The 27975-nt window shown below is 38.4% G+C and overlaps 1 protein-coding gene across 1 annotated transcript; it reads left to right on the plus strand.

Annotated features, from left to right (window-relative positions):
• The first annotated feature begins 18393 nt into the window (after nucleotides 1-18393).
• On the plus strand, nucleotides 18394-21153 carry LOC135078194 (uncharacterized transmembrane protein DDB_G0289901-like). The gene is made up of 2 exons (XM_063972780.1): nucleotides 18394-18540; nucleotides 19119-21153. Exons 1-2 carry the CDS (start codon nucleotides 18529-18531, stop codon nucleotides 20700-20702), a joined length of 1596 nt encoding a protein of 531 aa, XP_063828850.1. The 5' UTR covers nucleotides 18394-18528; the 3' UTR covers nucleotides 20703-21153.
• Nucleotides 21154-27975: the final 6822 nt, after the last annotated feature.

Consider the following 27975-nt stretch of genomic DNA (forward strand, 5'->3'; position numbering starts at 1 on the left):
ACCTAAAATGCAAGCGAGTTTTGTAAAGATCACTCTGCACAACATCGCGTTCTGCTGGTGCAGTTATCAACTTAGTCTCTAAGGAACAAGGTCTAGTTTACGATAGGACTGAAGGTAGCTTCATTCCAGTTATGTAACGGAGGGACGAATGGCTTTGGAAAGGTATCGGAAGTATTATGATGGCCTACATACGTGCCGATGTAATCATAAACTACAAAACAATTGTACGGAAGTGTGACTCTGGGAAGGAATTGTGTTTGTATCATGTTGGAATCAATAAATACTTGGAGGTGCACAAACAAAACGCTTATTATTTGTGATTTATGTGATCCGTGTCCTATAAAGAACACAAGATGTAGAGCGTGCACTCACAATGCACTGGTGTATCATAAATGAGACATTATGATGTCATGTATTTCCGTCTTCTTTTCGTACTTCTTTTAACATTTGAGTGTTTTGCATGACTCAAAAAGCATCATTTTTGTTTCAACAATGTTCATGGTTCAAGTTCTCAACATTATTAACTGTATCTGCACTGCTACCTGCGATTTTGATCTGTGATAGAGATTTTATCACGCCTGCTACGGTCCAAATCGCGATCATACAACCTATACTCTTATGAAATATACAAAAGCTTTTAATTTTTTACTGAAACTTTTTTACATAAAATATTAACCATCAAAACCGCCTTTGCAATGATGGACCTTAGGCTAAGTTTGATTCTACGATTCAATTACCAAATAATGAAAAGCAAATGCAAAATTAATGCCATACGAAATTCACTCTCAGTCAACCCTTGAACCAAGCAGTTTAAAGGCTGGGCGTTTTAACTTAACAAACAGACATAATTACTTTCACATCAATAATTTTGTATAGAATGTAGTCATATAATAAACATCATAACATTATTTATGCACAAGTTTCCCTCTATATTCAAAGGCCATGATCAAGCAGAATATTATTGTGATTTATGAACTATTTGATTTCCATAGAATTCAATTAGGTATGTTATTATAAGTGGTTAATTACAAAGGTTATATAAACGTGTCTTAAACAAATCCTATTAATTAGATAATATCACAAATTGGCTATTAGTGGCAAATTGGCAATTGAAAGTGTCACTTTGGCTCCTTTTACTAATGGTATAGTTTTTATTAAACCGGTTGTAAGTAGAGCGTTCAATCAAGGCTTTAAGCAAGATGATGTAAATGAAAGCAAATGCAGTAAGACTTGTTGCTTCAATGTTAACTCAAATTGTAATTAAAAGTGCAAAAGCTACAATTATGCTGCCTAAGATCATTCTAATAATTAAACATGAAAATACTTCCGACTAAAATACGACCGAATATTTGAAATAGGGCAACCTACTTATAGCCTTTTTTATGAAATAACACAAAAATTTTAGAGTGTACTCAGAAATAGCTTCAGTCAGTTTAAGTTTGAAGCAATTCAGAGCCGTTTCAGAATTACATCTAGCATGTTGATAGCTACAAAATTAAATAGACTCTATACTAAAATGTGACGGTTGGTTAAATTCTAGTGGCACTGTGATTCATGTACTGTCACTCTGCATATCAGATTAAATATTTTTGTTGCAAAGTCATCTTACCACTACTTCTTACAGTTCATGGTCACTGTGTATGAGAGACTCTACTGACTGCATCCGACTTCAATTGTGATGTTATGGTCCATATCCAGTGATCACATAATGTTTGATGGATGCCTACCGTACAGTTCAGTTGCGGTGCTAAATGTTGTAATCAACATCCGATACCACTATAAACGTATATGATGTGGGAATTACATTTTTATTATACAATTTGTTAGGTAGTAAAAGTAATAGAAGAAATGTATAACAACTGTTTATGACAGGAAATCTAAATCTAGACATGATTATCCAATAAATAGGTTGATAATGTTTTTTTTCATTTATTTCGATTATTACGTCTAATTGTACCTTATGTGTTCCTTTTCTTTCTGTTTCTTTTTATGTGGTGTGCAATAAAGAGTATTTATTATTATTATGTTTGTACGCTTTGGAGCTCACGGGTCAAAAGTGGCCCGGTCATTTATAAGGCTTGCGTGGGGATACAGATCCAACACGTAGAGGCCGTTTTAAGCGCAAAATAATCGACAAAAGTGAAAGTGGTGCACATGCTGGATCTAGTCTCTGACTATATCATGGGATGTAGCCAGTGACCATCCCCAGCCTGTGCACAGGAGCTATTGCAGTTATTGAAGAATGGACTAGGGTTATGGATGAAGGATGGAGGGACTGGTTACTGGGCTATGGATGGAGACTACGGGACACCTGCCTTGTTCATAGTCTCTGACTGAAAAAATGGCAGGCGGTGACTAGCCAGCGACTAAATGGGCCCCCCCTGGCGTCATGGGTCGTATAGACCGGACTGAGGGGCAACATTGGCGTCTGCCAGCTCAGGGGTGTAGAGAGGTGTGCTGCGCTTTCTCCGAGGTTACTCGCGGCGTTATGCCCTTTAACACTTCCACCCCTGGAGCATATAGCTCTAGCGACTCCACTCTGGCCGGCCGGTTAAGGCAAGCCAGAGGTGAAAGTCCTGCAGACCCTCTCGGTTTCCACTTCGGCAAGCCGAAGTCGAGGGTCTTGACCGACTCTCGGGAGCACTCGGATTAACAACTGGCCCCGTGGTGTCGCTACTCACCAACAGCTCGCCACAAAGCTGCCCTGCGGGGCTTATTATTATTATTATTATTACGGGATAGGCTGGTTCTATGTAATGTAATCGATTTTAATCTAGTTTTGATTAGAATCAGCAAATTGAGATTTTAATCATATACAACAAGTGATGTTGTACTTATAAAAGGTACTTGGTAATGTTGCTCGTATCAATCATAATATAAAGGGAATTTGAACCAAAACTAAAATGAATAGACAGTTCTACAAGAGTTTGTGGTAAGGTTATCCTTGAGAGTCCAGAACATCAAATATTTACCTACACGTTAAAAATCATTGCATGACTTGATGGTGATGCCAGAGGATTACTATATGAGTAGTTGACAACCCAGCAAAAAATCTTTTTTGTGAGAAAACAGCACTAATCACAAGTACTTACATAATTTATGCTACATTCATAATTCATTCATATTCATTCATGTTAAATTGTAGGTGTCTTAGAGCTAAACATGCACCCTGCTTGGTCATTGCAACGTCAATAATAAGCATTAGTTACATAAATTAAAATCAAGTACATTGCAGTTAAGTTTTCGTTAGTACGTACTTAGGTATAGATTAAAAATACGCGGAAATGTCATTGTGACCCTTAAGACACGATGACAGATGTCGGCCGGCGCCTGCGCAGCGTGTTGTTCCGGTTTCGCGCTCGATCAGAGACCGTGTCTAGCATTGACAGATAAAAACCCTATTACAGCAAGAATTAGTTATGCATTTTATTTGAAAGTAAATTCAACAGCGTGTGTCTAAACAGTCGGTGAAAAATAAAACAAAATTTTGCCCATTTAAAGTTTTTGACTTTTTTGTCACAGAATATTGTAATGATGCAAAATAAATCGAAACCATTGTCAGCCAAGTCTTGAACTAATTTTATTCATTTTTAAATGGGCTAAATATTGGCACGTTTCTTCTAGAAAGTACATATTAAACTATGCACTTTCAGAGCTTTGATTATGCAATTATTTATCCAGGATTCTGGTGCCCAGAACTATTAGATCTATAATCTATAGGGTCCATATTTTTTAAAGACTTTATGTGTACCATGCACTGAATATGGAGCCGGCGTAATGATGGCATGCTAGCAATCTCAAAGACACCAAAATGATGCAATGTCATCCAATTTACATACGAATGCGAAATTTCGAACCAGTTACGTAGAACTGGTTTACAAATTCATTCGGAATATTTGACCGCTCATAAGAAGAAATTTTAAATCCATAGTCCATATTGTAATTATATTTATTTCATGGTGTAAAGGAAAATTCTTGCCTGCAATTAACCTTTTGCATATTTCAGAATGGCTGTTCTCTGAAATTCCCAGAAAGAATGGTTTTGGATACTGAATTAAAGTATCAAAATCAGTAGTTTCATTCAACATCGTTCGACAGTACCAATAGCAACGTAAACATAAAGTGATATCTCACTAATGGTGATTCACATATTATTATGATAATCACGATATCGTAGGCGCATGAGATTTTCACCAGCATCCACTTTCTCAATGGGAGAGGCAAATCAACGTGTTGATACAAGTTAGTACCTACCTTTTCATGTTAACAAGTTACATACGTAGGGGAAAATCATTTTCCAGATATCCTATAATAAGTCATTGATAGTTTTAATGAGAGCTCTACTTACGGCAAAGATAGAGTCATTTTTATACATCAAAAACGCTGAAAGTTACAAGTTGGCACAACACAACCTTTTAAAAAACACAAGTTAAGATATAAAACACATAATTAAAATATACTAATACTGTTCATACTTAGGTACTTAGAATATAGTCTAGGGGTTATGGTCACTCAAGAGATTTTATGGCAAGCCTTGAAAAAGCCCAGAGTATATTGGGAAGTTGAAGAAGATCGACAAGCAACAACATAGAACAGGGAGTTTAGTTACTAGCCGTTCGCAATTTCCACGTCGTAAAAAATAATGGTAATAACACTTTGGCAATGTTTTATGTTAAAAGTACGAGGGCAAAAACTGGTAAAAAATAATGCTTCGGCACTGTTTTTTGTTCGAAGTACTAGGGCAAAGACACCCACCCACTGCTTTAAATCAGCTGACTAACACTTATGTAACCCGCGATAGGGTTGCCAGGTTCAAAAACACAAAAGCCGGACTTGGCGCGTAATTTGGCCGGACATTTTAGCCGGACATTCATGGCGTACATCCCACCCCCCTCGTCGTTTATTCCAAAAAATATTTTTATGTGCTAGCAAATAATTTTGTGTTTGTGATGCGATGCGTGCGTCATTCAAAAGTTAGCAAATAAGGCCCTGCAGCCACATAAAAAGCCTAACAAAACCCGGACAGGCCGGACGAGAGAGTATTTCGCTCGACACGTCCCTAAAAAGCGGCTAAAACCGGACACTTGGCAACCCTACCCGCGAAACACCTCAGTGGGACGCTCCACTTTCCGCAGTGATACAATCGTTCAATTTGGTCTTCGGTAATAGATAAATCAGTTACAGGTATTATAATAGCTTCATTAATGTATTCAGAGCTTGAAAATCTGGTAGGTGTTGGTTTTTTATTTTATTTAGCTGTCTAAAAGAGTTTGGACTTATGTAATGCGATATGCAAGCAGTGGTAAGCATTAATGTAGCGTATCAATTGAAATATTGATTGTTTAAAAGGTGTGAAACATACTCATATATTACTGTCAATGAGATCATTCATTTGTATGTAGTGCTGGGTGTTCTTGCGTTGTCAATGTTGCGACGATTTTAGTCATTTGGATTCATAAACGCACACGTCTTTGTAAAATTTTGCACACATTCAAATCAACAAGTTATTTCGGGACAGCTGGGTAAAAAAAAGTTGTTACATGTTCTAAAGTTAATACTAACTCTAATCGAACGAGTAATAATTCAGTTGGATAATTATTTGTTTTTATCGTAGAGTCAGATCGACTCTAGCCTGTAATGTGAAAAATGAACCAGGATCTATCGCAAACAAAGTTTTTTTACTCTATTTGATTCTCATCACAAACTCTACAAGATCGTATTAACGCAAAAATTAGTTTATTTAATAATATTGTCAATAAAACCTTAATGAATTAAGCAGTAATAAAACGGAATCATGTTTTAAATTAAACTAGGTAAATATTGTGTAATCACGATAAAATTCTCGAGTGGCGACCACGGGCTGGAAGACGTAGCGTGGACTGGGCAGGCCTCCTACTAGGTGGACCGACGATCTGGTAAAGGTTGCGGGAAGAGCCTGGATGCGGGCAGCGCAGGACCGTTCATTATGGAAAACCTTGGGGGAGGCCTTTGTCCAGCAGTGGACGTCATTTGGCTGAAACGAACGAAGGAACGAACGGTAAAATTAAAGACATTATTTATCACTTCAAAGCTCGAGCCTCGCGCCTTTAGTTATGACCGAAAAGCCTTTTTAATATTTTAAACAAATCTGTTGTTGTATTTTTGCTTAATTCTTAATTAATCACATTGATTAATTATTCACCACCTCTATTGATTAATATTAAACTATTCATCACTTCTTCGAGTAATTACACATTAAGTTTGGCCTAGTAAAGACGCCGGTACACTTTCCGCAGACAGGAAGTTCTTAAGTAATGACCGTTAGATTTTGGCAACGATATACAAAGTATATTAATGGGTTATTGACTTCATATGTTTCGTCATAGTTCTTGTTCAATGCGTTCGATTACCGAATGTAACATTGGTTCAGCTGTAACAGATTACGGGGCATTATACGTATAGCGTGCGAGTATGCTATAACATTCGTAGCAGACCTTGAGATTATGGTTTTGGTCAATGAATCCAATTGGATGTGTGCTTGTAATTAACAGCTGGGATCAAAATCATAGTGTCTTTACTAGTCACTATCTTTAGCCGACGGATTAGCAAGCTGAAGTGGCAATGGAACTGATAGCCGATGGGGCAGCAAGGTTCTGGAGTGAAGGCCACGAACCGGAAAATGCAGCGTGGGACGACCCACAAGGTGGACCGAGGACCTGATAAAGGTAGCAGGAAAGCGCTGGATGCAGGCCGCTACCAACCGTGCGATGTGGAAGTCATTGGGAGAGGCCTATGCTATGTTCATCATTGGACGTTCTGTGGCTGAAATGATGATGATGATCTTTAGAAGTCTGATATGACGCAATCAGGGCAATGAATCAAGCTTTCTGTTAAGCACGTTTCAGAAAGTCAAGTATCTTCCCTGGGTACCTATAGAGTTATCAATTCTTATGTAAGTTCTTTGATGCTTCCACAATGAATAAAGATTCGTATGCCGTTGATTTTTTTTTCTATTTATTAATTTAGGGACTTTTACATAGTATGTCAGTCCCATGCCGTTGATTTATGTTGGCTGAAATCTTCGCGCCCTCATGCACTGACAGTCGTCCTACTTAAAATAATTGTATTCGTATGTAGCAACGGTTTTTATAAAACTTCCACATACTCATCATTCAGTGACGTTGGATTCGTTCCATCAATCACTTTGGCAGCCCAAATTATAAGTTCGCACGTTAATAATGAAATGGCGTATACTTTTAATTGGCTAATTATTCAAAGTAATCAAGATTAATTACCATAAAATCCGCATAGCAAAAATGCTTGCCTAAATAAAAAGTAAACGCATCACAGACTGTGTTATGGTAGGTAAGTTCTTTAGCTGAATCTAGCACTTTCTTGAAAGTCAACTTTGCGAGTTGACATACAAAAAAGAGAAAAATTTAATAAAACAAACGATGATAAGATCTCAAAGGGCGCTGTTGTAAAGATTGAATATTATGACACTTGTTCTGAAATTTCTGATCCAATCAGCAGATATGGACGAATTTTATGTTAAATTGGATCTGATAAATAATATAATTAGCCACGGGGTGCTTTTTGAAAGCTGATATTGGCCCTACATAATGTATTTTCCGGTTTGCTTCTCCACTAATACAAATAGACCAATTTTTCAGAATGTTGTTATTTTATTTCTATTGTTAGTAAAAATAATTAACTTTAAAAAAAAAATAAAACCGACTTCAAATGCGTGAACACAAAAAAAATAAAATAAAAAAAAAAGTTCTACCCTTGGGGGTGAAATATTTTCTTCCAATTCGCATGAAACCACCCTTTTGATAATACCTATTCAACAAAAAAATAATCGTTTAAATTGGTTCATAATCGGCGGATATATTGCGTATAAAAAGTTCATGTGCCGTGTGGGGACGGCCGTAAAAGAATACTTTTCCCCACCGCCAACAGGAGGCGTGTCGTAAGAGGTGACAAACTCCTGTAGCACCGGACGGGCAGCAGCGTCTGCGTGCGAAACCAAGAAAAAAAAAAAACTGCGATCGCCAACCCGCCTGCCAAGCGTGGCGATTAGGGCAAAACCCTCCAAATGGTGGCACAAACAAAAAAACGGCCCCTAGTCCCCGGCGGCCCCACTATCCCGGACCACGGTAGCGGTCACGGTAACGGTGGGGCAAGGGGTGCGAAGAATCCCCGGGGGATGCCAGGCTACCAACACCGACGACCTCTGGCCCTGGCAACCTATAACGCTCGCACACTGCGTACAGACGTGAAGCTAATGGAACTCGAGGAAGAATTGAGCAGGTTACGGTGGGATATCGTAGGATTATGTGAGGTCCGAAGAGAGGGGGAGGACACCATAATTCTCAAATCCGGAAACCTGCTCTATTTCCGGGAGGGCGACCAGCAGTCCCAGGGTGGTGTCGGGTTTATCGTCCACAAGTCCCTTGTCAACAACGTGGTCCAGATCGAGAGTGTTTCGGCGAGGGCAGTGTACCTGATACTCAGAATCACCAAACGGTATTCGCTGAAGGTCATACAGGTATACGCACCGACCACGGAACACCCCGACGACGAAGTGGAGACCATGTATGAGGATATTTCCAGAGCCATACATAGCTCCCGGTCCCATTTTACCGTTGTGATGGGGGACTTCAACGCGAAGCTGGGTAAACGAAGCGATAATGAGCCGAAAGTGGGGCAATTTGGGTACGGAGAGAGGAACGCACGTGGCCAACTTCTGGCTGGCTTTATGGAGAAGGAGGGCCTCTTTATGATGAACTCCTTCTTCAGAAAGCCAAAACAGCGAAAGTGGACATGGCTGCATCCCAATGGCGCTACAAAAAATGAGATAGACTTCATCTTGTCGACGAAGAAGCATATATTCAATGATGTCTCTGTGATCAATTCGGTCAAAACAGGAAGCGATCACCGAATGGTAAGAGGCACATTGAATATCAGACCCAAGCTCGAGAGATGTCGACTGATGAAGTCTACGCTCCGTCCAGCGCCCATCCAACTTCAAAACCCCAAAAGCTTTCAGCTCGAGTTGCAAAATCGTTTCGAATGCCTAGGAGACTGCGAAAATGTGGACGAATACAATGACAGGTTCGTGGAAATTGTCCAAACGACTGGGTCTAAGTTCTTTAAAGCCCGTCGTTCAAAAGGAACCAAAAAGATCTCTGACCTCACCAATCAACTCATGGAAGAGAGACAGAACTTGGTTCTGCAGTCCTCTGAAGATGCTACTCAGTATCGGAGCCTTAACAGACAGATCTCCAAGTCTTTGACTCGCGACCTACGCCAATTGATTGAGCGAAACAAGGGCTCTAAAGTGTTCGCAAGAGATTTGTCTGTTGGGCAAAGTCAACTGACCAAGCTGAAGACAGAGGATGGCAGAGCCATTTCGTCGGGGCCGGAGATATTGGAAGAGGTCGAGAAGTTCTACGGACAATTATACACGAGTGTACGCGCACCTGTCACAAATCTAGCCGAAGACCCAAGAGCTAGACTGACCCGACACTATACCGAAGATATCCCGGACGTCAGTCTGTACGAGATTAGAATGGCTCTCAAACAGCTGAAGAACAACAAGGCACCGGGTGATGATGGAATTACGGCTGAGCTTTTGAAGGCAGGCGGAACGCCGGTACTAAGGGCTCTTCAGAAGCTGTTCAATTCCGTCATCCTCGAAGGAAAAACGCCTACGACATGGCACAGAAGTGTGGTGGTACTCTTCTTCAAAAAAGGTGACAAAACCTTGTTGAAGAATTATAGACCCATCTCACTTCTGAGCCATGTCTACAAGCTGTTTTCAAGAGTCATTACGAATCGTCTCGCTCGCAGGCTCGACGACTTCCAGCCTCCCGAACAAGCCGGTTTCCGAAAAGGCTTTAGTACCATAGACCACATACATACGCTAAGGCAGATTATACAGAAGACCGAGGAGTATAATCAACCACTTTGCCTGGCGTTTGTGGATTATGAGAAAGCCTTCGATTCGGTCGAGACCTGGGCAGTGCTACAGTCTCTCCAAAGGTGCCAAATTGACTATCGATATATCGAAGTGTTGAGGGGTTTGTACAAAAACGCCACAATGTCGGTCCGCCTCCAGGATCGGGACTCGAAACCTATCCAGTTGCAGCGAGGGGTAAGACAGGGAGACGTCATATCTCCAAAACTGTTTACCACCGCCCTGGAAGATGTCTTCAAGCTTCTGGACTGGAACGGATTTGGCATAAATATCAACGGCGAGTACATCACCCACCTTCGATTCGCGGACGATATCGTAGTCATGGCTGAGACCTTGAAGGATCTAGGCACAATGCTCGATGGCCTCAGTAGAGCCTCTCAACAAGTGGGCCTCAGAATGAACATGGACAAGACAAAAATCATGTCTAATGTCCGTGTTGCACCCACTCCTCTGAAGGTTGGATACTCTACACTCGAAGTTGTTGACAATTATGTATACCTGGGACAAACAGTCCAGTTAGGTAGATCCAACTTCGAGAAAGAGGTCAATCGTCGAATCCAACTCGGATGGGCAGCGTTCGGGAAGCTTCGCCATATACTCACGTCCGAAATACCGCAGTGTCTCAAGTCGAAAGTATTCGACCAATGTGTGTTGCCAGTGATGGTATACGGAGCTGAGACGTGGTCGCTTACTATGGGCCTCATAAGAAGGCTCAAGGTCACCCAAAGGGCGATGGAGCGGGCTATGCTCGGAGTTTCCCTGCGTGATCGAATCAGAAATGAGGAGATCCGCAGGAGAACCAAAGTAACCGACATAGCTCGCAGGATTGCCAAAATCAAGTGGCAGTGGGCGGGGCACATAGCTCGTAGAGACGATGGCCGTTGGGGCAGGAAAGTTCTCGAGTGGCGACCACGGGCTGGAAGACGTAGCGTGGGCAGGCCTCCTACTAGGTGGACCGACGATCTGGTGAAGGTCGCGGGAAGAGCCTGGTTGCGGGCAGCGCAGGACCGTTCATTGTGGAAAACCATGGGGGAGGCCTTTGTCCAGCAGTGGACGTCATTTGGCTGAAAACGAAAAAGTTCATCCCCAATTTTCCACCCTTGGGGGTGAAATATTTTCTTCAAATTCGCATGAAATCACCCTTTTGATAATACCTATTCAACAAAAAAATAATCGTTCAAATTGATTTATAATCGGCGGAGATATTGCGTATAAAAAAGTTCATCCCCAATTTTCCACCCTTGGGGGTTGTTTTTTCTATTATTAAATTTAAATGGGACCACCCTTGAGGTATTACCTATACGCCGAAAAAAGATTTGTTCAAATCGGTTCATAATTGGCGGAGTTATCGCGTAACAAACATAGAAAAAAAAAACATACGGGTTGAATTGAAAACCTCCTCCTTTTTTGAAGTCGGTTGAAAAAGAGTCTTTAAAGTCGGATAAAATTTCCTAGTTGAAGATATTCTTCAGCCCACGCTTGTTACTTAACTATACTTTGACTAACTTCAGTTATCTTCACACTTAACTAATACCTAATTTGATAACCAACAAAGTAAGCTTTTGTTTATAATTACAACTCCGCAATTAACCTTTCTGTACCTTCGTTTTATTAGCAGTATCTCATAAATGAAATCATAATAATGTATTAGAACCCTGCGTAAAGATTACTATTGTATTACATAATTTCATTTCTTATTCTCCATTTTAATCCGGATCTGAAATCTTAGTCACAATAACAGTTAATCGAAAAGCAAGACAATGGATGTTTCAGTTTGTGCACAAGTACCCAAACTTTATTGTCTCGTGCCATTAGGATATTGGGGCAAATAATTGTCTAAGAAAGAATGCGAGTGTGAGTTTGAGAAGTCATTAATACAGAGCTTAAGTTAGTTTCGATTTGCACCCTTGTACCACCTCTGAGTATTTCTGATTAATTTCGTTGCGGGTCCAATGACAGTTAACTTTCCCCCGGGACAAACTTGACCTTCACTGGTTGAGTTTTTATTAGCGGTCAAGCTGTAGATCCTGACCACACAAGAGTTGCAGCGGTGGGCACGAGAGGTGGGAATAGTCCCGTTAACCTCTGTGTATTTACTTTTAGTCTATTGTACCTTTTTATTTTCTGCTGACAAATCTGCTGCTTTTTGGGAAACAGTGACTCGTTTATTACAAGAATGCGTACACGATCAATGTCAGATACAATGGTTTACGTAATTTGTATTGTGACTTGCGATTTGCGGCGTGATTTTGTGATAGATGGCCCCATTATCTATTTCGCTGGGGCGTGTTTGCAAATGAATAACTAATGTTGAGTTTTTGTTACAATTTGTCATAAAACAATCAAAATAATTGAGATAGGTCTTGAGAATGGATCTATAGGCATGATGCAAGTCTCATTATTTAGCTACGTCGAATTGGATTAAGTGTAAGATTATGCTCAATTTTGGTATTGCTTTAATAAACTATTAGTTTTAGTAATTAGGCAAAATATTAGGATATCAGATAGCCAAGGACGTTACATAATCTAATGATTAACAGATTCGAAAATTTTCGATACTTACCATAGCTACGAGTCATCATTGACTCATACAATGGTAGAAAGCTGTGAACCAGGATATGATGGCGAAAATTATCAGTAATAATACGTTTCCTGATGACACATGGAATGAGAATCAAATCAGTAACTAATATTTAGCAGTGTGTACATTATAGAGGGGGATTGAATTGAGTTTTATTGCAAAGGTGCTTAGTAAAAACTATCGTGCGGTATAAATTGTCATTAAAAAAAAAGTAAGCATTTCATTTTATGAAAATTATCATTTTCATATTATATTATGTACTTAAGTATCCATATTGACAAATTATGTAGAAGGAATGGCTCAATCTTTGCTGTGAAGAAAGAGAGCTGCTTCAAATGAAAAATTTACAAAATAACATTGAACTTACCATCACCATTACTGCAATCGCAAGTGAGTACAAAAATCGTACATCGTACCTACTTCTATTCGAGATCACTGTCAAACGTGTGACTGTATACCGCATTCACCACACGGAGTGCTTTCACGTTGCGGGCAAAATGTAAAAAAGTACTCGACGTAATCGCGGGCTATGTAACTCGGAAGGACGCTTCTAAACAGAATGGCAAATGGAAGAGCAGTGTGAAATAGAGTTGAAGGCAATGGCAGACATTAACTGTTATTTAATCTTGTTTAATGTTTAATTCTTCTACCATGCGGTTTGTAACAACCTAATTATGAATTTATAGCCTGACCAGGAACATAAAAACCCTGGCATAGAGGCGCGTCAATTGCATTTGATAGTGCAACACTGAGCACAGTCGTACCTATGTTCAATTAATAGGCTAACTTTATGTATCAGGATTCAGGAATACGGGCTAATTTTGATATTTTCATAAATTAACGAAAAAATATTATTATAGGTAACCTGGTTTAAATAAATTAAATGACACCATCAATCGAGTTAGTAGGATTTATTTCATTATTCATCAATAATCAAATTCAGAACTTGAATATTTAACTGCAATGTCTGCTCATGAACGCTTCAAACTCGGTACTTCTTTCCCAATTCCATAAAATTGAACACTGAGAAAGTGACAAAAAACTTTAAAATAGGTATTTGAAACAAACCACAGCTAATTTTCATAATGGACTGTACTATACGATAAATATGTCAGTCAATTTGACAACCTTGTCGGAAATATTATTCAATGAAAATATTGTCCGAACCCTTAGTATTTCTCTTCGATAAATACTTTAACACATTGTGAACCACTTTTCTTTCACGACTATAAAAAGATTTTAGCAATTTAATTCACAAAATCAATTGCGCACATTTAAAATAAAGTTTGTTTACACTTTGACAGCAATAGACTGACATGCAAGGTGACATGTCAATTAAGTTTTCAGTTACTGTTGCCATTAAAAGAAATTAGTACCATTTGTTTTCCGCAACATGGCGAGGGTTTTTATGTTCCTGGTCAGGCTATAAGTGTTACACTTTATAAGCTGTAAGATGTTAACGTGCTCTCCGAAAAACAGAATTATAACTGTTCCCAGACAGGAAGGTTGCAAATTGGGAATAGATACACAAAATTATTTTTAGACAAACATAGAATCTCTAGGAGAGATGCCTATCTCTAGCCACTCTACCACAGAAGCGAGGTAGAGGGGAATACTAAGTATAAGTAATATGAACCCCCGATTTTTAAGATTAAATCACAGTTTACCAGGTATGCCACGCCCCTAGAGTGCCATGCGACAAACCGAGAACAAATTGTATTAATTTCTAGACTCGACATAGAGTCAATAAACCGGGAGAAAATTACGGTCCAATGTGAAATTACTAACTTGAACAATAAACTGGATAGGGTCCAAGTACCTTTATAAATCACAGAGCGTTATGCCAACGTAGCATAAACCTATAAAGATAAAGATCGCTGTTTCTCTTAACATAGAGTCCCTTTATAGAGTTTTAAAGTACGGATATGGAAGTTTGTACATAAAGTAGTTTCTGCCTGAGACTTCATTCGTGTAGATTTTCATTAGTTCAGAAAGTCTTATCAAAGCCTACTTGCAAAAATAAAATGAGTTTTTGAGTATTATGAGTTTTAAACACATTAATTACATTGTACAAAAGAGTTTACATTACCTCTAAGTATGCTAAGCTGTAATGGTTTCGTCGTACATACTTTCAGACTCTATCATCCCTTTTAAGATTTATTTTTCACGACAAAATTTAGCCTTGTCCTGGCACAATACGACCTAGCTTTGCATCAAATCAAAATTAATTTAACGGTTTAACCGTAAAAACGAAACAGAGTTATTTACTTCTCATAATAATACTAATAGATTGGGGAATGCCGTTGGCTAGCAACAAGTTGTTGGTGTTACAGTCAGTGACATAATAGTAACAGTAAGTAGTCCAATCACTTCGGATGACATTCTATTCACTGCTGTGGGTCTAGACAAAGTGCAAATTATAATCGCAAACCAGTCGAAAAGTGGTCGAAATGCCCCTTTTTTGTATGGAGTTTTGACGGATTCGATTTTCGATTCGATCAAAAAGTGCGTTAAAGTGCAAATTATAATCGCAAACCAGTCGAAAAGTGGTCGAAAAGCCCCTTTTTTGTATGGAGTTTTGACGGATTCGATTTTCGATTCGATCAAAAAGTGCGTTTTGTCTAGGGGGGCTGTGCAGTTCGGATGTATTTCCCTCATATCGGAAACGAGTGCAGTGACGTAACATATTGATATAACTAATGCTAATGCAAATAAAATAATTCTATATTGTGTAACAAGTGAAATGTAATTAACTCCATACATAGTGTTGTAATTAATTATTAAGTTTTCTCTTACATTTTTAATGTTGTTCCGTTAGGCAGTAATGTGTGAAGATGATTAGTATGATACATACTGTCTAATCGGTATAAAAATCCTAACTGCATAAAATTATTTTGGGAACCCATTTCTTTATGTTATAGGCACTTCAATTTGTATTTGTATTGTAAAAACATTTCTATAATTTGTCTCCTTAGTACCTTAATACCTAAGTATTAATTTACTTACATAAAATATGACTTTCTAAATAATTAAAATAATCACAAAGACTTTATGGAAGGGCTTGACTAGATCGTATTTGTTCGCATATCAAAATATCGAGTTCAAGTTATTATAATTATAGTATACATTTTCCACATTGACGCTACACCACAAAATTAAATGACGTTTATTTGTGAGTAATTACGTACTAAAACGTTAGATAATTCAGTACATGAAGTGATCTTAAGTACCTACTCGTGTACTTCTATGGAAAAGCTATTTAAAAGTCTAATAATCTAGAGTCTAATCTAAATAATAATCATAAATTATGAATAAGAACATTGATTTATGTAACTGTAAATTCTGTTAAAAGACTTTCAATTCCAATGTAACTTCTGAAAGTTTTTCGCAATAATGAAGTTACAATAAAACTCTTTCATTTGCGGTAGAATAATAAATTTGAAAAATCAATTAAAAAAAGGAAACAGCAATTTTTTTATAGTAATGACTATTCACAATGGTGCAGAAAAAAAAAAGTTATTGTGTAAATCAAAAAGGATAAATTGCAAAATTAAACGAACGTCTTGTCTTCAGTAAGTAATGTTTACATCATAATTTGTAATAAGACTGTTGAGAATTTAATTGAGGTATTTAATTTTTATGAATTTTATGTGTCGTTGAACTGATGTTGTTAATTTTGAACCAGTTCTTGCATCAGCGTTTAATTGTTTGGTGTTGCAGACACCACTCAGAAGAGTGCCTTCTTTGAAGTAAGCGGCCTTTTAATTTGAACTTGCAAATACCACTTACAGAATCATACACCTTTACTTTTAATTACCGAAGTTTTATCGGGAAATATTATAGGTAGGTATATCGGTCAAACAATATGTTTCCACTAGATTCCCATAATACTCAATACCTACTTATTACTTTTGCTTGCTTTACCACATTAGAGCATTCACATTATTTAGGTCTTACAATTTAAGCAGTTACTTATGCAATGTGTCGACTCAGGGCAATCACCCACAGATGCGGGAAGCACCTGGATGCGGGAAGTGCCTGGATGCCGTTTAGGCGCGATTAGTCCAATTCGTAATTGGGCTAGTAGTGAAAAATTCACAAATTCGCGATTAGTCCAATTCGCAATTGGTTCAATTCGCTATTGGTCCAATTCGCGATTTCCAAGAAAAAAACGATTGGTCCAATTACGAATTGGACCAATCGTTTTTTTCTGCAATAGTATGAAAAGTTGAATAACCTTCTTATTTTTTTCATTTTGGATATCCTTTTATTTTGGATGCGGGCAGCGCAGGACCGGTTGTTGTGGAAATCCTAGAGGGAGGCCTTTGTTCAACAGAGGGCGTGATTTGGTTGAAAGAAACTGACATTTCTAATAGATAAACATAAAACTGCGCACGCTCCGCGATAAATAAAAACAAAAGGTGTTTCCACGAAACGTTACTGGATTAATGAATGAGCTGTCAAAACGGAATGTTAATTCGGCATCAACACACAAAGTCAGTCATGGATAGCCCACGCTCTTTGCACTTGTATGTAACACGCACGATCAATTTCCACGCTGCCGGCAGGGGGCAGTGCGTTAAAAATAGCTATAATTACATCATTTGGATGAAAGTGCAGTTGCAATGGACTTAGCGATAAATCGTGGTTTGATAAGGGAATAACATAACGATAATACGTATTAAGTTACTTACTTTTAAAACATTTCTGGTGATGATTAAGTACCTTTATTATCATTTTTATTGAAAATAAATAAAATTAAAATAAAAACAACCGAAATCTTTTGTACAACAGTCTTCTATTATACCAAGTTAGTGAAATAAAGAATACGTACCTACGTATATGACACAGATTTACATGAGTTTTGTTTTATGAGCAAGATAGTAATAAATCTCTATCGTATCATGTTAGATATTAATACACTATCGAACGTAGTCCATATTCGATATGTTTAAGCAACCAAAAGAATTACCATAAGAATTGGGGCTCCATAAAACTATTCGGCACGATCAATAACAACTAACTGCATCATTGAAACAGATCTTCGCACCTTTGAATCGCCGAATCATTCCGTTGGAGTGCAAGCTAACATTTATGATGGCTATTGAAGATTTGGACGGAGGCCAATGTCGATTTCACTGCTTTGCATGTCTTTATTTCGGTAAAGTTCGGTCGAAACTTGCGAGATGGTCTAAAGAAGCGGTAATTGCAGCTTTATGGTATTCGAATAAGGGTAATGTACTTAGTTTAACATATCGTTTAATGATTTTTTATTAGCATTATTGCTTGCTTTTTATAAATATCAATAACGCTTTCAAAGTTATTATTTTGGTACCTTTTTGGCGTAATAAAAATTTAAAACATACTACGTCTATTGAAATGTAAACTTTAAATCAAAAAGTTAACAAAACGGAACTTTTAAATAAATCGCTTAATCTATAATATGTAACACGTCACAATTATATTTATAACTACAACACTTTTGAAAATCATTTCTTGACGTATAACAATTCACTCACAGTTTAAACTTGTGCAAATCATTCGATTTTTAACACATTGTAATTAATTAATACATCCGTTTCCTTTTCATAACAGACTAAAACTCAATCATTATATCACAAAAATTCACATTCGATTTTTATCTATTTATTGGTGACCTATTTTCGAGAAGGGATACCGATTTCCCGCCAACCCGTCTGCGCCCGCGCATCCGAGTGCACAGAGCGCGTGACGCAATCGCCGCGCTGGGCTCCGATCCGATCCCATTCTTTCAGACAGTGAAAGGGTCCTCCGATACACTTTTACCCTCCCTGCGGGCGCCGGGTGCTACTCGCTTTATAAATTCGGTGAAAACACAGCCACAACACATTACGAATTCGGCGGCTGTGCGAGCCAGCCGATCACATCTTGTTTACGTTGTGTCCAAACCCTCGTGTAGTGGTTTAGTTCCGTTCAACGCTTCCGGCATTCCTAATAAGCATCCAAAATGAAATTCACGGTGAGTGTGTGCGTGATACCTGTGACTGTGATAAGTGAAGTGACCAGGACCATTTCAGTGATAATAACCCCTCCAGGATATCATTATTTAGTTCGTTCTAAGAGAAGTTATCAAATAAATAGATGGCAATAATCTGTTTATGTCAGGAATGCAATTTATGCAAATGAGAGTTGTTAGAAATGCGATGACGGCAACGGCACTTGCTGATCTAAATAATTGTCTCGAAACAGTGACCACAGTCACGTGACTTGGACAGAAGTTACACATGTCTCCGAGCGAAGTAAAAGTAGTAAAAGTGAAATCAAATTTATAATGTGGGCTTTAATCTGAGCAGAGCCATGCGGGACGCCGTTAACCTGGCAACGCAGGCTTACAGCGTTTCCATTTTTTCGAAAAACCTGTTTGTGTCTTCTTTCGCATTTGCATCAACGAAAACGAATCTTATTTTATAACGAAAGATAAACATGAAACAGCTGTTAAGATCTTATTAACAACTTAAAGAATAACATAATACTGTTAAAGTTTGTAATAGTAACCTAAAATAATAGTTTAAATTAAAGTTTGTATTTTTTTTGCAGGTCGTACTCATTGCCGCGTTAAGCGTATCGGCTTCATGGGCTATCAAGATCAAGAAAGCGGACGAACCCAAAGACAAAAGGGAAGCTCCCGTCGGGTACCCATCCCATTCGTCACACAGCTTCCAAGCCCCCTCGGTCGGACACGGCGACGCTAGCGCCATTAGCATCGGGGCGGGATACAGTGTTGGAGGAGCCAAGCCCAGCTTCAGCTTAGGCGGACATGGAGGCGACGGCGGATACCAACTCGCCTCTGAAGGTCTACCTGGAAGTGGACACGCCACCATTCAACTCGCTCCTATCACCCTTCAACCAAACCATGGATTTGCAGCTTCAGATCTATCACAGCTGATGTCTCAACTCTCCCATGGTTTGAATTCAGGAGCGCTTCAGATTCAGACCGGCGGCGAAAGCTACCAACAAGCTGATCAGGGTGGTCACGAAGGTCAAGAATTATCTCTCCCTCAGTACTCCTTCAGCGCTCCCAAGTTACAGCAGCAGTACGCCGTGTCTGAGCAACAATCCAGTGTGCCTTCCTATGCTGCCGGCACTAAAGGTCTTGGTTCTTACTCGACTGGCCCCGTGCTTTTCTCGCCATCTGATTCCCATGGTAACGCACCTGCTCTAACTTACGGTCAACCTAGCTCCGGACATTCCCTCGGCGGTTCATCCAGTGGCGGACACTCTTACGCTATTGCCCCAAGCTCCGGACACTCATTCGGTGCTCTGTCCAGTGGTGGTCACTCATTTGCTAACGCTCCCAGTTCTGGTCACTCGTTCGGCGGTTTATCCAGCGGCGGCCACTCCTTCGGCGAAGGTGCTATCGCTCTGAATTCCGGCCACGGACATTCCTTCCCCGGTCTTTCCCTCGGTAATGGTGGCCATTCTTTCGGAGGAGCGATCAAAGGTTTCGGTGGTGCCTCTTACGGAGTTCCTTCAAAAACGTCTTTCAAGCCTTCGGCCTTCATAGGTGCTTCCGTACAAGGTGAATCAGGACATGGTTCATCTGGCCATGGTTTGTCTGGTCTCTCTGGTTCCTACGGTGCCCCATCTTTCGGTTCCCTGGGTGGTGGTAGTCACGGATTCTCTCTCAGCTCTGGTGGACACGGTGCCAGCCTAGGCGGACCTTTCGGTGGTAGCTTCGGTGGTGGTTCATCTAAATTCGTCGCCCCATCTTACTTGCCTGCTAAATCTGAAGGATTCGGATCTTCTCTTGAGTCAGTTGCGTCTTTTGCATCTGAAGGTCATCTAGGATCTGCCCCCGGTGCCTCTTACGGATCGCCAAGTTCATCATATGGTCATCCCTCTAACTCAGCTCACGCTGCTTCGTCATCGAGCCCTCAATATTACGTGCCCACGAAGTCATCATTCCCCAGCTTCGGTAGCGGTAGCTCATCTTACAAAGCTCCTTACTCCGGTCACGGTGCTGTGAGCTCATTCTCGTCAGGTCACAAACATGGTTTCGGTGGTCACAGCAGCCACGGTCCCCGGTACGGACACCCCAAGGGAGAGCTCCAAGGCGCCCACAGTGAGACTTCTTACAACACGATTAAATACAGTGAAGAACTTAAGCCCAGAGCACAGTAATGTTCTTTTGGTAGCTGTTGATATGTACAAAGTCAAATCTCGTTGTAAATATAGTTATTATGCATGTGAGGAAGGCCGTTTAGATGAGCGATAGTGCGACGTGTAGCGAAAGTATTGCCTTTGTTGTTATTTATTTACGGGCGTTCCGCTAATTAGGTGCGCGAGAGTGTCTGATCTGCAGCCAGCGTGGACGTCTTGGCTACTTGCGGGGTGCTTTCATTTCTGTGTGTCGTAATAATTAGCTTATTATGTGTTTGGGCATGTCTTGGAACTGGTTTCCACCGGAGTGAGAATCATAAATTATGGCTTTGTTTCATAGTTCCAAATAACATTGTCACTTGATGTTTATGAGCCGTGAATTTCTGTAAATATGTTAGTTTAAGATAGCTTATTTATTATCTGAAGCTGTAGCATAAGTTGTTATTGTTTTCAATAAATGTTGTATTGTGATTGATGTTGTTTTTATTTTATATATAATCTGATTTACGCGTAAATCATAACGTGGACTAGTCACGCACAATTTTTTTAAAGACAAGGTAAATCAATATACACTCTTCACAGTTATATCACTGGCAAGCACATTTATGTAAATAGCTATTAAAGTATTACTTATATCATTCAAGGAAGAGCATGTGTCGCATGTGTGACAAAACATGGTGAAGTAACCAGCACTTACATTCGCATTAAAAGCGATAATATTGCAGCAATATCATTATTAACATTGTTCTGTAAACGTGAACAATTAGTACGGAATGTGTAGAACAATGGAGGACTAGATTTAAAGATTAAGATGTTATAATTATGCGACAGTTCGTTCGCATAAGATTATGCAATAAGTGGAATAAAAAGAAAGAAGTAGAGTCCAGTTCTAAAAATAGGCGACTTTTACTGACTCGTAACGATACTCTAGTTTACTTTCTGATTACCTGTTCCGGCATTCCGATCAAGATTTTTGAAGTAGTCGACCTACATTATAATAAAATACAAATAAACACATCTTATGAGATGATGATGATGTATTGTGATATAATAATCCCGTCGTAACTCCTTGACTGCGCAAAACTTATTAGGCTCTATCGGCAGTAGGTACATAGTGATAGCTCTAGCCTCTAATTTAATGAGAGAGATACTTCAAGTATTAAAATCGTTTTATAGGGCAAAAGTCCCGACTCCTAATATTATTGAAATAATATTAATAGAGTAGGTCAGATATTGTCTCTTGAAGTTAAAACCATCTTGACAATTTGTCATAGTTTAAACAGCTTAATTAACGGTTTGCAAAATACTCTATGCACTTAGTTTATTTTAACTTGTGTCAAATAATTTCTGAATCTTTCTATTCATGCAAAAACTATGACATAAAATCCTATAAAGGTACAATCATTTACTACTGTACACCATAAACGTTGGCAATAAAAGCCATATTTATGTGGCAAGCCTAGTCGAACAAGGTAATATAAGAACATGTGCTCATCATCCTGAGGAAACTCGATACAGCAGTAATCCGCACGTCCGATAATTTCACTCGAAGAAAGTGACGGAAACTTTGACTAGTAACAGAACAGTAAACTGATGATAAATTCCTTTACTTGTTTTACCCATGTTTTGATGGGGACTTGTTTATTCACATAGCTCATTCATTTTAGAAGAAAATTCTATCTAATTTAGAGAAGATTTCCATCTTACTAATATACATATACAGGGTGACAGGTAAAGCGATACATTCCTTGATAGGGGTTAAAGTAGAGCTTATTTGCAGTCATTTAAGTCATATGATACCATGTCCGAAACTTGTTCATTTCCAAGTTATTCAAGATTTAAGTATTTTTAAAAAAATCTCCAGTTTCTATCTTAAAATGTACCCTTGTAATGAAGAATACGGAATAATGTTAACTTTTTTGTTGTATTCGTATAGCTACATAATAGGATTAACATTTTAAATTAAAATTTGCAAGAAAGAATCGTCATCACTCAAGTTAAAGCTGAAAAACCATGTATCATTTTGCAAAAAAATTATGTTTTAGGTAAATAAACGAAGAATTTCCAAGAAAAAATGTATGGAATGTTGTGTACAAATTACAGAATTTAGTTCCTTGATTCATTAGCTATTCAAAAAGGTACAGGTGTTTAACAAACACTACATCATTATTTTTTTATTTGAATTTAAACGTCTAGTAGATACTTTCATAAAAAAAATAATAAATAAAAAAGTCACACTAAAAATTATTCTTGGGTCTCAATAAACGAAAAACTTAGTATTTTAATAATAATTGTATCACCTAATTTTATCTAGGTACATTATTTTAAGTCCTGCTCAAACTATGAGCCCCGTCTTCTAATACAAGCTCGTAGTCTGTTTTTCACATCTGTTTTTATGACTTTTGTTGACAAACTGCTGAATATCTTGAGCTGCCCTCTGAATGCGCTCACGAAGCTCTTGCTCGTTGTTTACTGGGGTTACATACAAGAGATACTTCATGTTACCCCATAAATAAAAATCGCAAGGGGTCAGATCCGGACTTCTGGCTGGCCAAGGAATGGGTCCACCGCCCCCAATCCAACGAAGTGGATATTGTTGATCCATCCATTGGAGTACACTGAGCCGAAAGTGTGCTGTGTGTGTGAAAGCTTCGTGAGCATTCAGAGGGCAGCTCAAGATATTCAGCAAAGTTTGACAACAAGAGTCACAAAAACAGAAGTGAGAAACAGACTGCGAGCTTGTATTAGAAGACGGGGCTCACAGTTTGAGCAGGACTTAAAATAATGTACCTAGATAAAATTAGGTGATACAATTATTATGAAAATACTAAGTTTTTCATTTATTGAGACCCAAGAATTATTTTTGATGTGACTTTTTTATTTATTAATTTTTTTATGAAAGTATCTACTAGACGTTTAAATTCAAATAAAAAAATAATGATGTAGTGTTTGTTAAACACCTGTACCTTTTTGAATAGCTAATGAATCAAGGAATTAAATTCTGGAATTTGTACACAACATTCCATACATTTTTTCTTGGAAATTTTTCGTTTATTTACCTAAAAAATATTTTTTTTTTGCAAAATTATACATGGTTTTTTAGCTTTAACTTGAGTAATGACGATTCTTTCATGCAAATTTTAATTTAAAATGTTAATGCTATTATTTAGCTATACGAATACAACAAAAAAGTTAACATTATTCCGTATTCTTCATTACAAGGGTACATTTTAAGATAGAAACTGGAGATTTTTTTTAAAATACTTAAATCTTGAATAACTTGGAAATGAACAAGTTTCGGACATGGTGTCATATGACTTAAATGACTGCAAATAAGCTCTACTTTAACCCCTATCAAGGAATGTATCGCTTTACCTGTCACCCTGTATAAATGCGAAAGTTTGCATAGATGTCTGGATGTTTGTTACTCTTTCACGCAAACACTACTGAACGGATTTTAATGAAACATTACAGTATTATTGTTTATAACCCAGAGTAACATAAAGGCTATATTTTATGCGGGTGAAGCCGCGGGCAAAAGCTAGTTACCAATAACGTTGATTAAACTAAAAAAATACCAAGATTTAAAAAAATTGCACCTTTTGTATGTGTGAACATATTATCTGCAAAATTGAAATCCATTAATCCTGAGTTATTAAATGAGTGTTTTTGTGTTGTGATTAATGTTTATTTTTAGTATAGTGTAGGCACAACAATACAATTAAAGGGGTATCCGTATAGAATGTATTGTGGTGTAAGTATGCCGAGAGAAAAGGCAGTAATCAAATTGTATTTTGCCGATGGACATTAGGTTTAGCTAATCTATGTTTTCCTCGAATTCGCTATTATAGTCTGTGAGAACTCACATAATAGAACAGCACGCGTGTGGTCAATGTAAACAATGGAAAAGTGATTGTTGGCAAGCGCTGGTAGTAAACGGAGAAACTGCGGCGTGCTGCGAATGCAATCAAGCCTAATAGTTCAGTGCTAGGTTCTGTTTGAAGGTGCCGAAGCTCAAAATATTCTAGACAAGTGTTTTGAACTAGTGGAATGTTAAAAGAAAGATTTGGTAGCTTGAAAATATCTGAGATTAACGTTAAAGTCATAGAGAGTACCTGTTGCCATTGCAAGTTATAGGATTTTTATAACCCAACGGTTAGGTGTAGAGTCAAACCCTATAAGACGGGTCCTAGGTCTATTCCACTTTGATCACCTGAAATTGATCACCCAGTGGCCTCCAGGCGACATTTTGGTGTCCTTTGAGCACCCATGGATAAGATTACAGGCAATCAGATGTTATCTAATTATCAAACTAACTAACGTTAAGTTCATCACTTGTTAAACGAAACTTTACAGTTTTTGATGTGATTCGTTATCACCATCATCAACAAGCAGCTATACAAACCACCTATATGTAATTATACAGATCTATATACAGTCTAAACTTATAAGACTAGTCTGGCTTTCAACGCCCAAACAAATTAATTTATCTGTGTGAAAAGTATATTTTTAGAACGCCATAGTCAAAAGTCAAGGCCATTACTTATGGTAGACAGTTAACAGACAATCGCCGCCAGTCTGGCTCCAGTCACGATCTTCGATCTTCATTAGTGAATCATGTTGTGTTCAAAATTTCTAATCTTTTATCCAACACAACAAAGATTTTATTACGTAGGTGTGTGAATGTTGTAATGTATTTTTAATCTAACCCGGAATCAGGTAGAGTCTGGAGGGGTTTAGTCTAGATAGAGTTATTAAGCTAATAAAAGCTAGAATTGACCATTGTCTACTCAACATTTAGTAGTTGTCATAGTGAGGTAAAGAATACCACATTAAAAATTATATTTTGTTGCACAACTAAACAAACTTGTCTCTTAATCCTAAGTACACACTCGTAATAACGATTATTTGAAAGGCGCGTATGGCGTTAATGAAAAGTCTCATTTTGCTTTTGATGAGTTTAAAAGGGTTGTCTACCCTCCTGCAGTAGGTATACACCAAATGACCTGATGACGATGATGATGATAATGACGATGATGATGAAGTATGAAGTCCTACGCCCGGACCTATTCACAAAAGATGTTTGCTTAAGTGAAGCAGCAAATCGAACGCACGGCGTTGAATAGAGCTCTGCGATTGGTTCGTGTGTTACCCTGTGCGTCCACGCGCACTGTGGGATCTCATAGTAATGTTTGTAAGTAATGTCATGGGCGGTCATGCTCGGGGGGGCATGTGGCGCGGGAAGTCGCTCACTTCCGAACGATGACGTAAGACAGCGTACGATAAATGGGTTACTCGGCTGTCGTGTCTGATATAGGGATCCGTACGCTTGCTTGGCCTTTGGACATGAGAGTAACGTCTTCTATCAATAATACGTGAGGAGTGAGGAATAAACTGCGTTTATGATAAAAAAGAATCCAATAGTCCACGTCTTACTTGTAGATTGGTAGTGTTTTTTTTCCTCGGAAAAAGACTTTTTTCTTACATTTATTGTTATTCGAAATTGTCATAGACAATGAGATTTAGTAAAAATCGGGACGTTGATCCAAGTACACTTTCAGTTTGGGCCACATTGGTCCGTATTACATTACATACATCCTAAGAAAGTCCATTAACCATCTTCCTGATACTGAGGCAAGTATAAATCTTGTTTTTCAACCTAAACAGTTTTCAGTATAAGTTGAAAAACTGGTACGGAATCCTCTATTTAAATACGACTCGTCACTGTCCGGTTCTGCTGCTATGCATCGGGGCAGTTTTTTTGCGATCACGTTTGTCCAGGAAGAGGGGCAGCCACATTAGGTAACACAGAGTCGTTCAGGAGAGTGCCAGGAAGAGGTGCAGCAACCGCAGTTAAGGAATGACTGGGACGAACAAGGATAAGCGAATCAAACTCGTGAGCCTTGTTAGGGTTACACTGGTTAAGGCGACCCTTTACAAGGCTTGGAAGCATGTGGGTAACAAGCCATTGGACGTGGAGAGGGTCATTAATTATACGTATATTTTCTACTTTGCTTAACTTTAGCGCGAGAACGGTTTGTCCAAAACATATGAATTTGGTCTTATTCAATGCAGGATTAAGTGCCCTTTAACCGTCATGAAGACCACTTTTCGATAGGGTAAGTCCTTTACGCGGTATAACCGGAAAACCGAAAAAACGCCCCTTTCGGGGGCCCCCACCACTTAAGCACAACTCCGTCGAAGTCGAAAACTTAGGAGAGTCTTAATGGGCAACCAATGAAGCCATTAAAGCAAAAAAATCTTTTGTAGGAATTATTTCCGATTTAATCAATTTTTGTGTTTAATTCTACTGGCCTAGATGTGAGATAGGAGATTTCCATAATGAATATAAAAAAAACCTTTTCCCGCTTCACCACCCCCGTGAATTTCGGTTTGTTAGAGAAGATTTTATCGCAACCTTTAAAATCTAAAAAATCTTTAACTGTGTCAAAAAAGCTTGTAAGTCGGCAAAATGTAGTAAGGCGTAGGTTGAGTATCCATTCCTTATAATTTTGATAAATAAATTATTTATTTTCAAAACATTTAAAACCTTATAAGCGCCATCTGCTTGTGTATCGGTGAAACAACTAACGTAAAAGCAACTTTTTAGTAAGACCATAGCATAAAAGTGAATGGATTTTCCATTCTGTAAAACTTGATTGCCAGTGGAATACATAGATGGCGTATAAAGCTTGTATCTGCTGATCGATGCTTTAAAGACCAATGAATAATCATTTGTTTGTTTTTAACAAAAATAAAATTCTTTACACTGAAGCCTAAAAAATATTTTTCAGAGCAAAAATCTACCTTTTGTTCTACTGATGTTCAAGTTTATTTTATAGTATTTTTTCTATCTTTTACGGTTGCAAGTATCCGTAGAAGTTGTTAATTACTCACTGTGGTTTGTATACAGCTGTAGTCATCTGAAATCTTGATGATGATGTGTACTAGGGCGTGGGAAGAACCTGTAACATAAAAACATTCCATTAGATCTATTTACGTATGCGTAGCACAGTTCTTTGTAACACACGTTAATTACACCGTAATAGGTACGTTACGTCCATTTATTAGCAAGTCATCCGATTTGTAACGAAATGTAACACATAGTTACATGGAGTTTCGAAATTAGCGGTATTGCAATTAATGATACCGTATGCGAAATCAATCTTAGAAGAGTATGCGATTAAGAGCGGTAGTCGACATAAGTGCATGTCTACTGTCATTAATAATATTTTAATATTCTCTGTTCACAAAATTAATGGTGGGCGTGAACAGGTTAAGACAAAGCTTGCGT

Source organism: Ostrinia nubilalis, chromosome 14 (assembly GCF_963855985.1).
Source record: "Ostrinia nubilalis chromosome 14, ilOstNubi1.1, whole genome shotgun sequence".
NCBI lineage: Eukaryota > Metazoa > Arthropoda > Insecta > Lepidoptera > Crambidae > Ostrinia > Ostrinia nubilalis.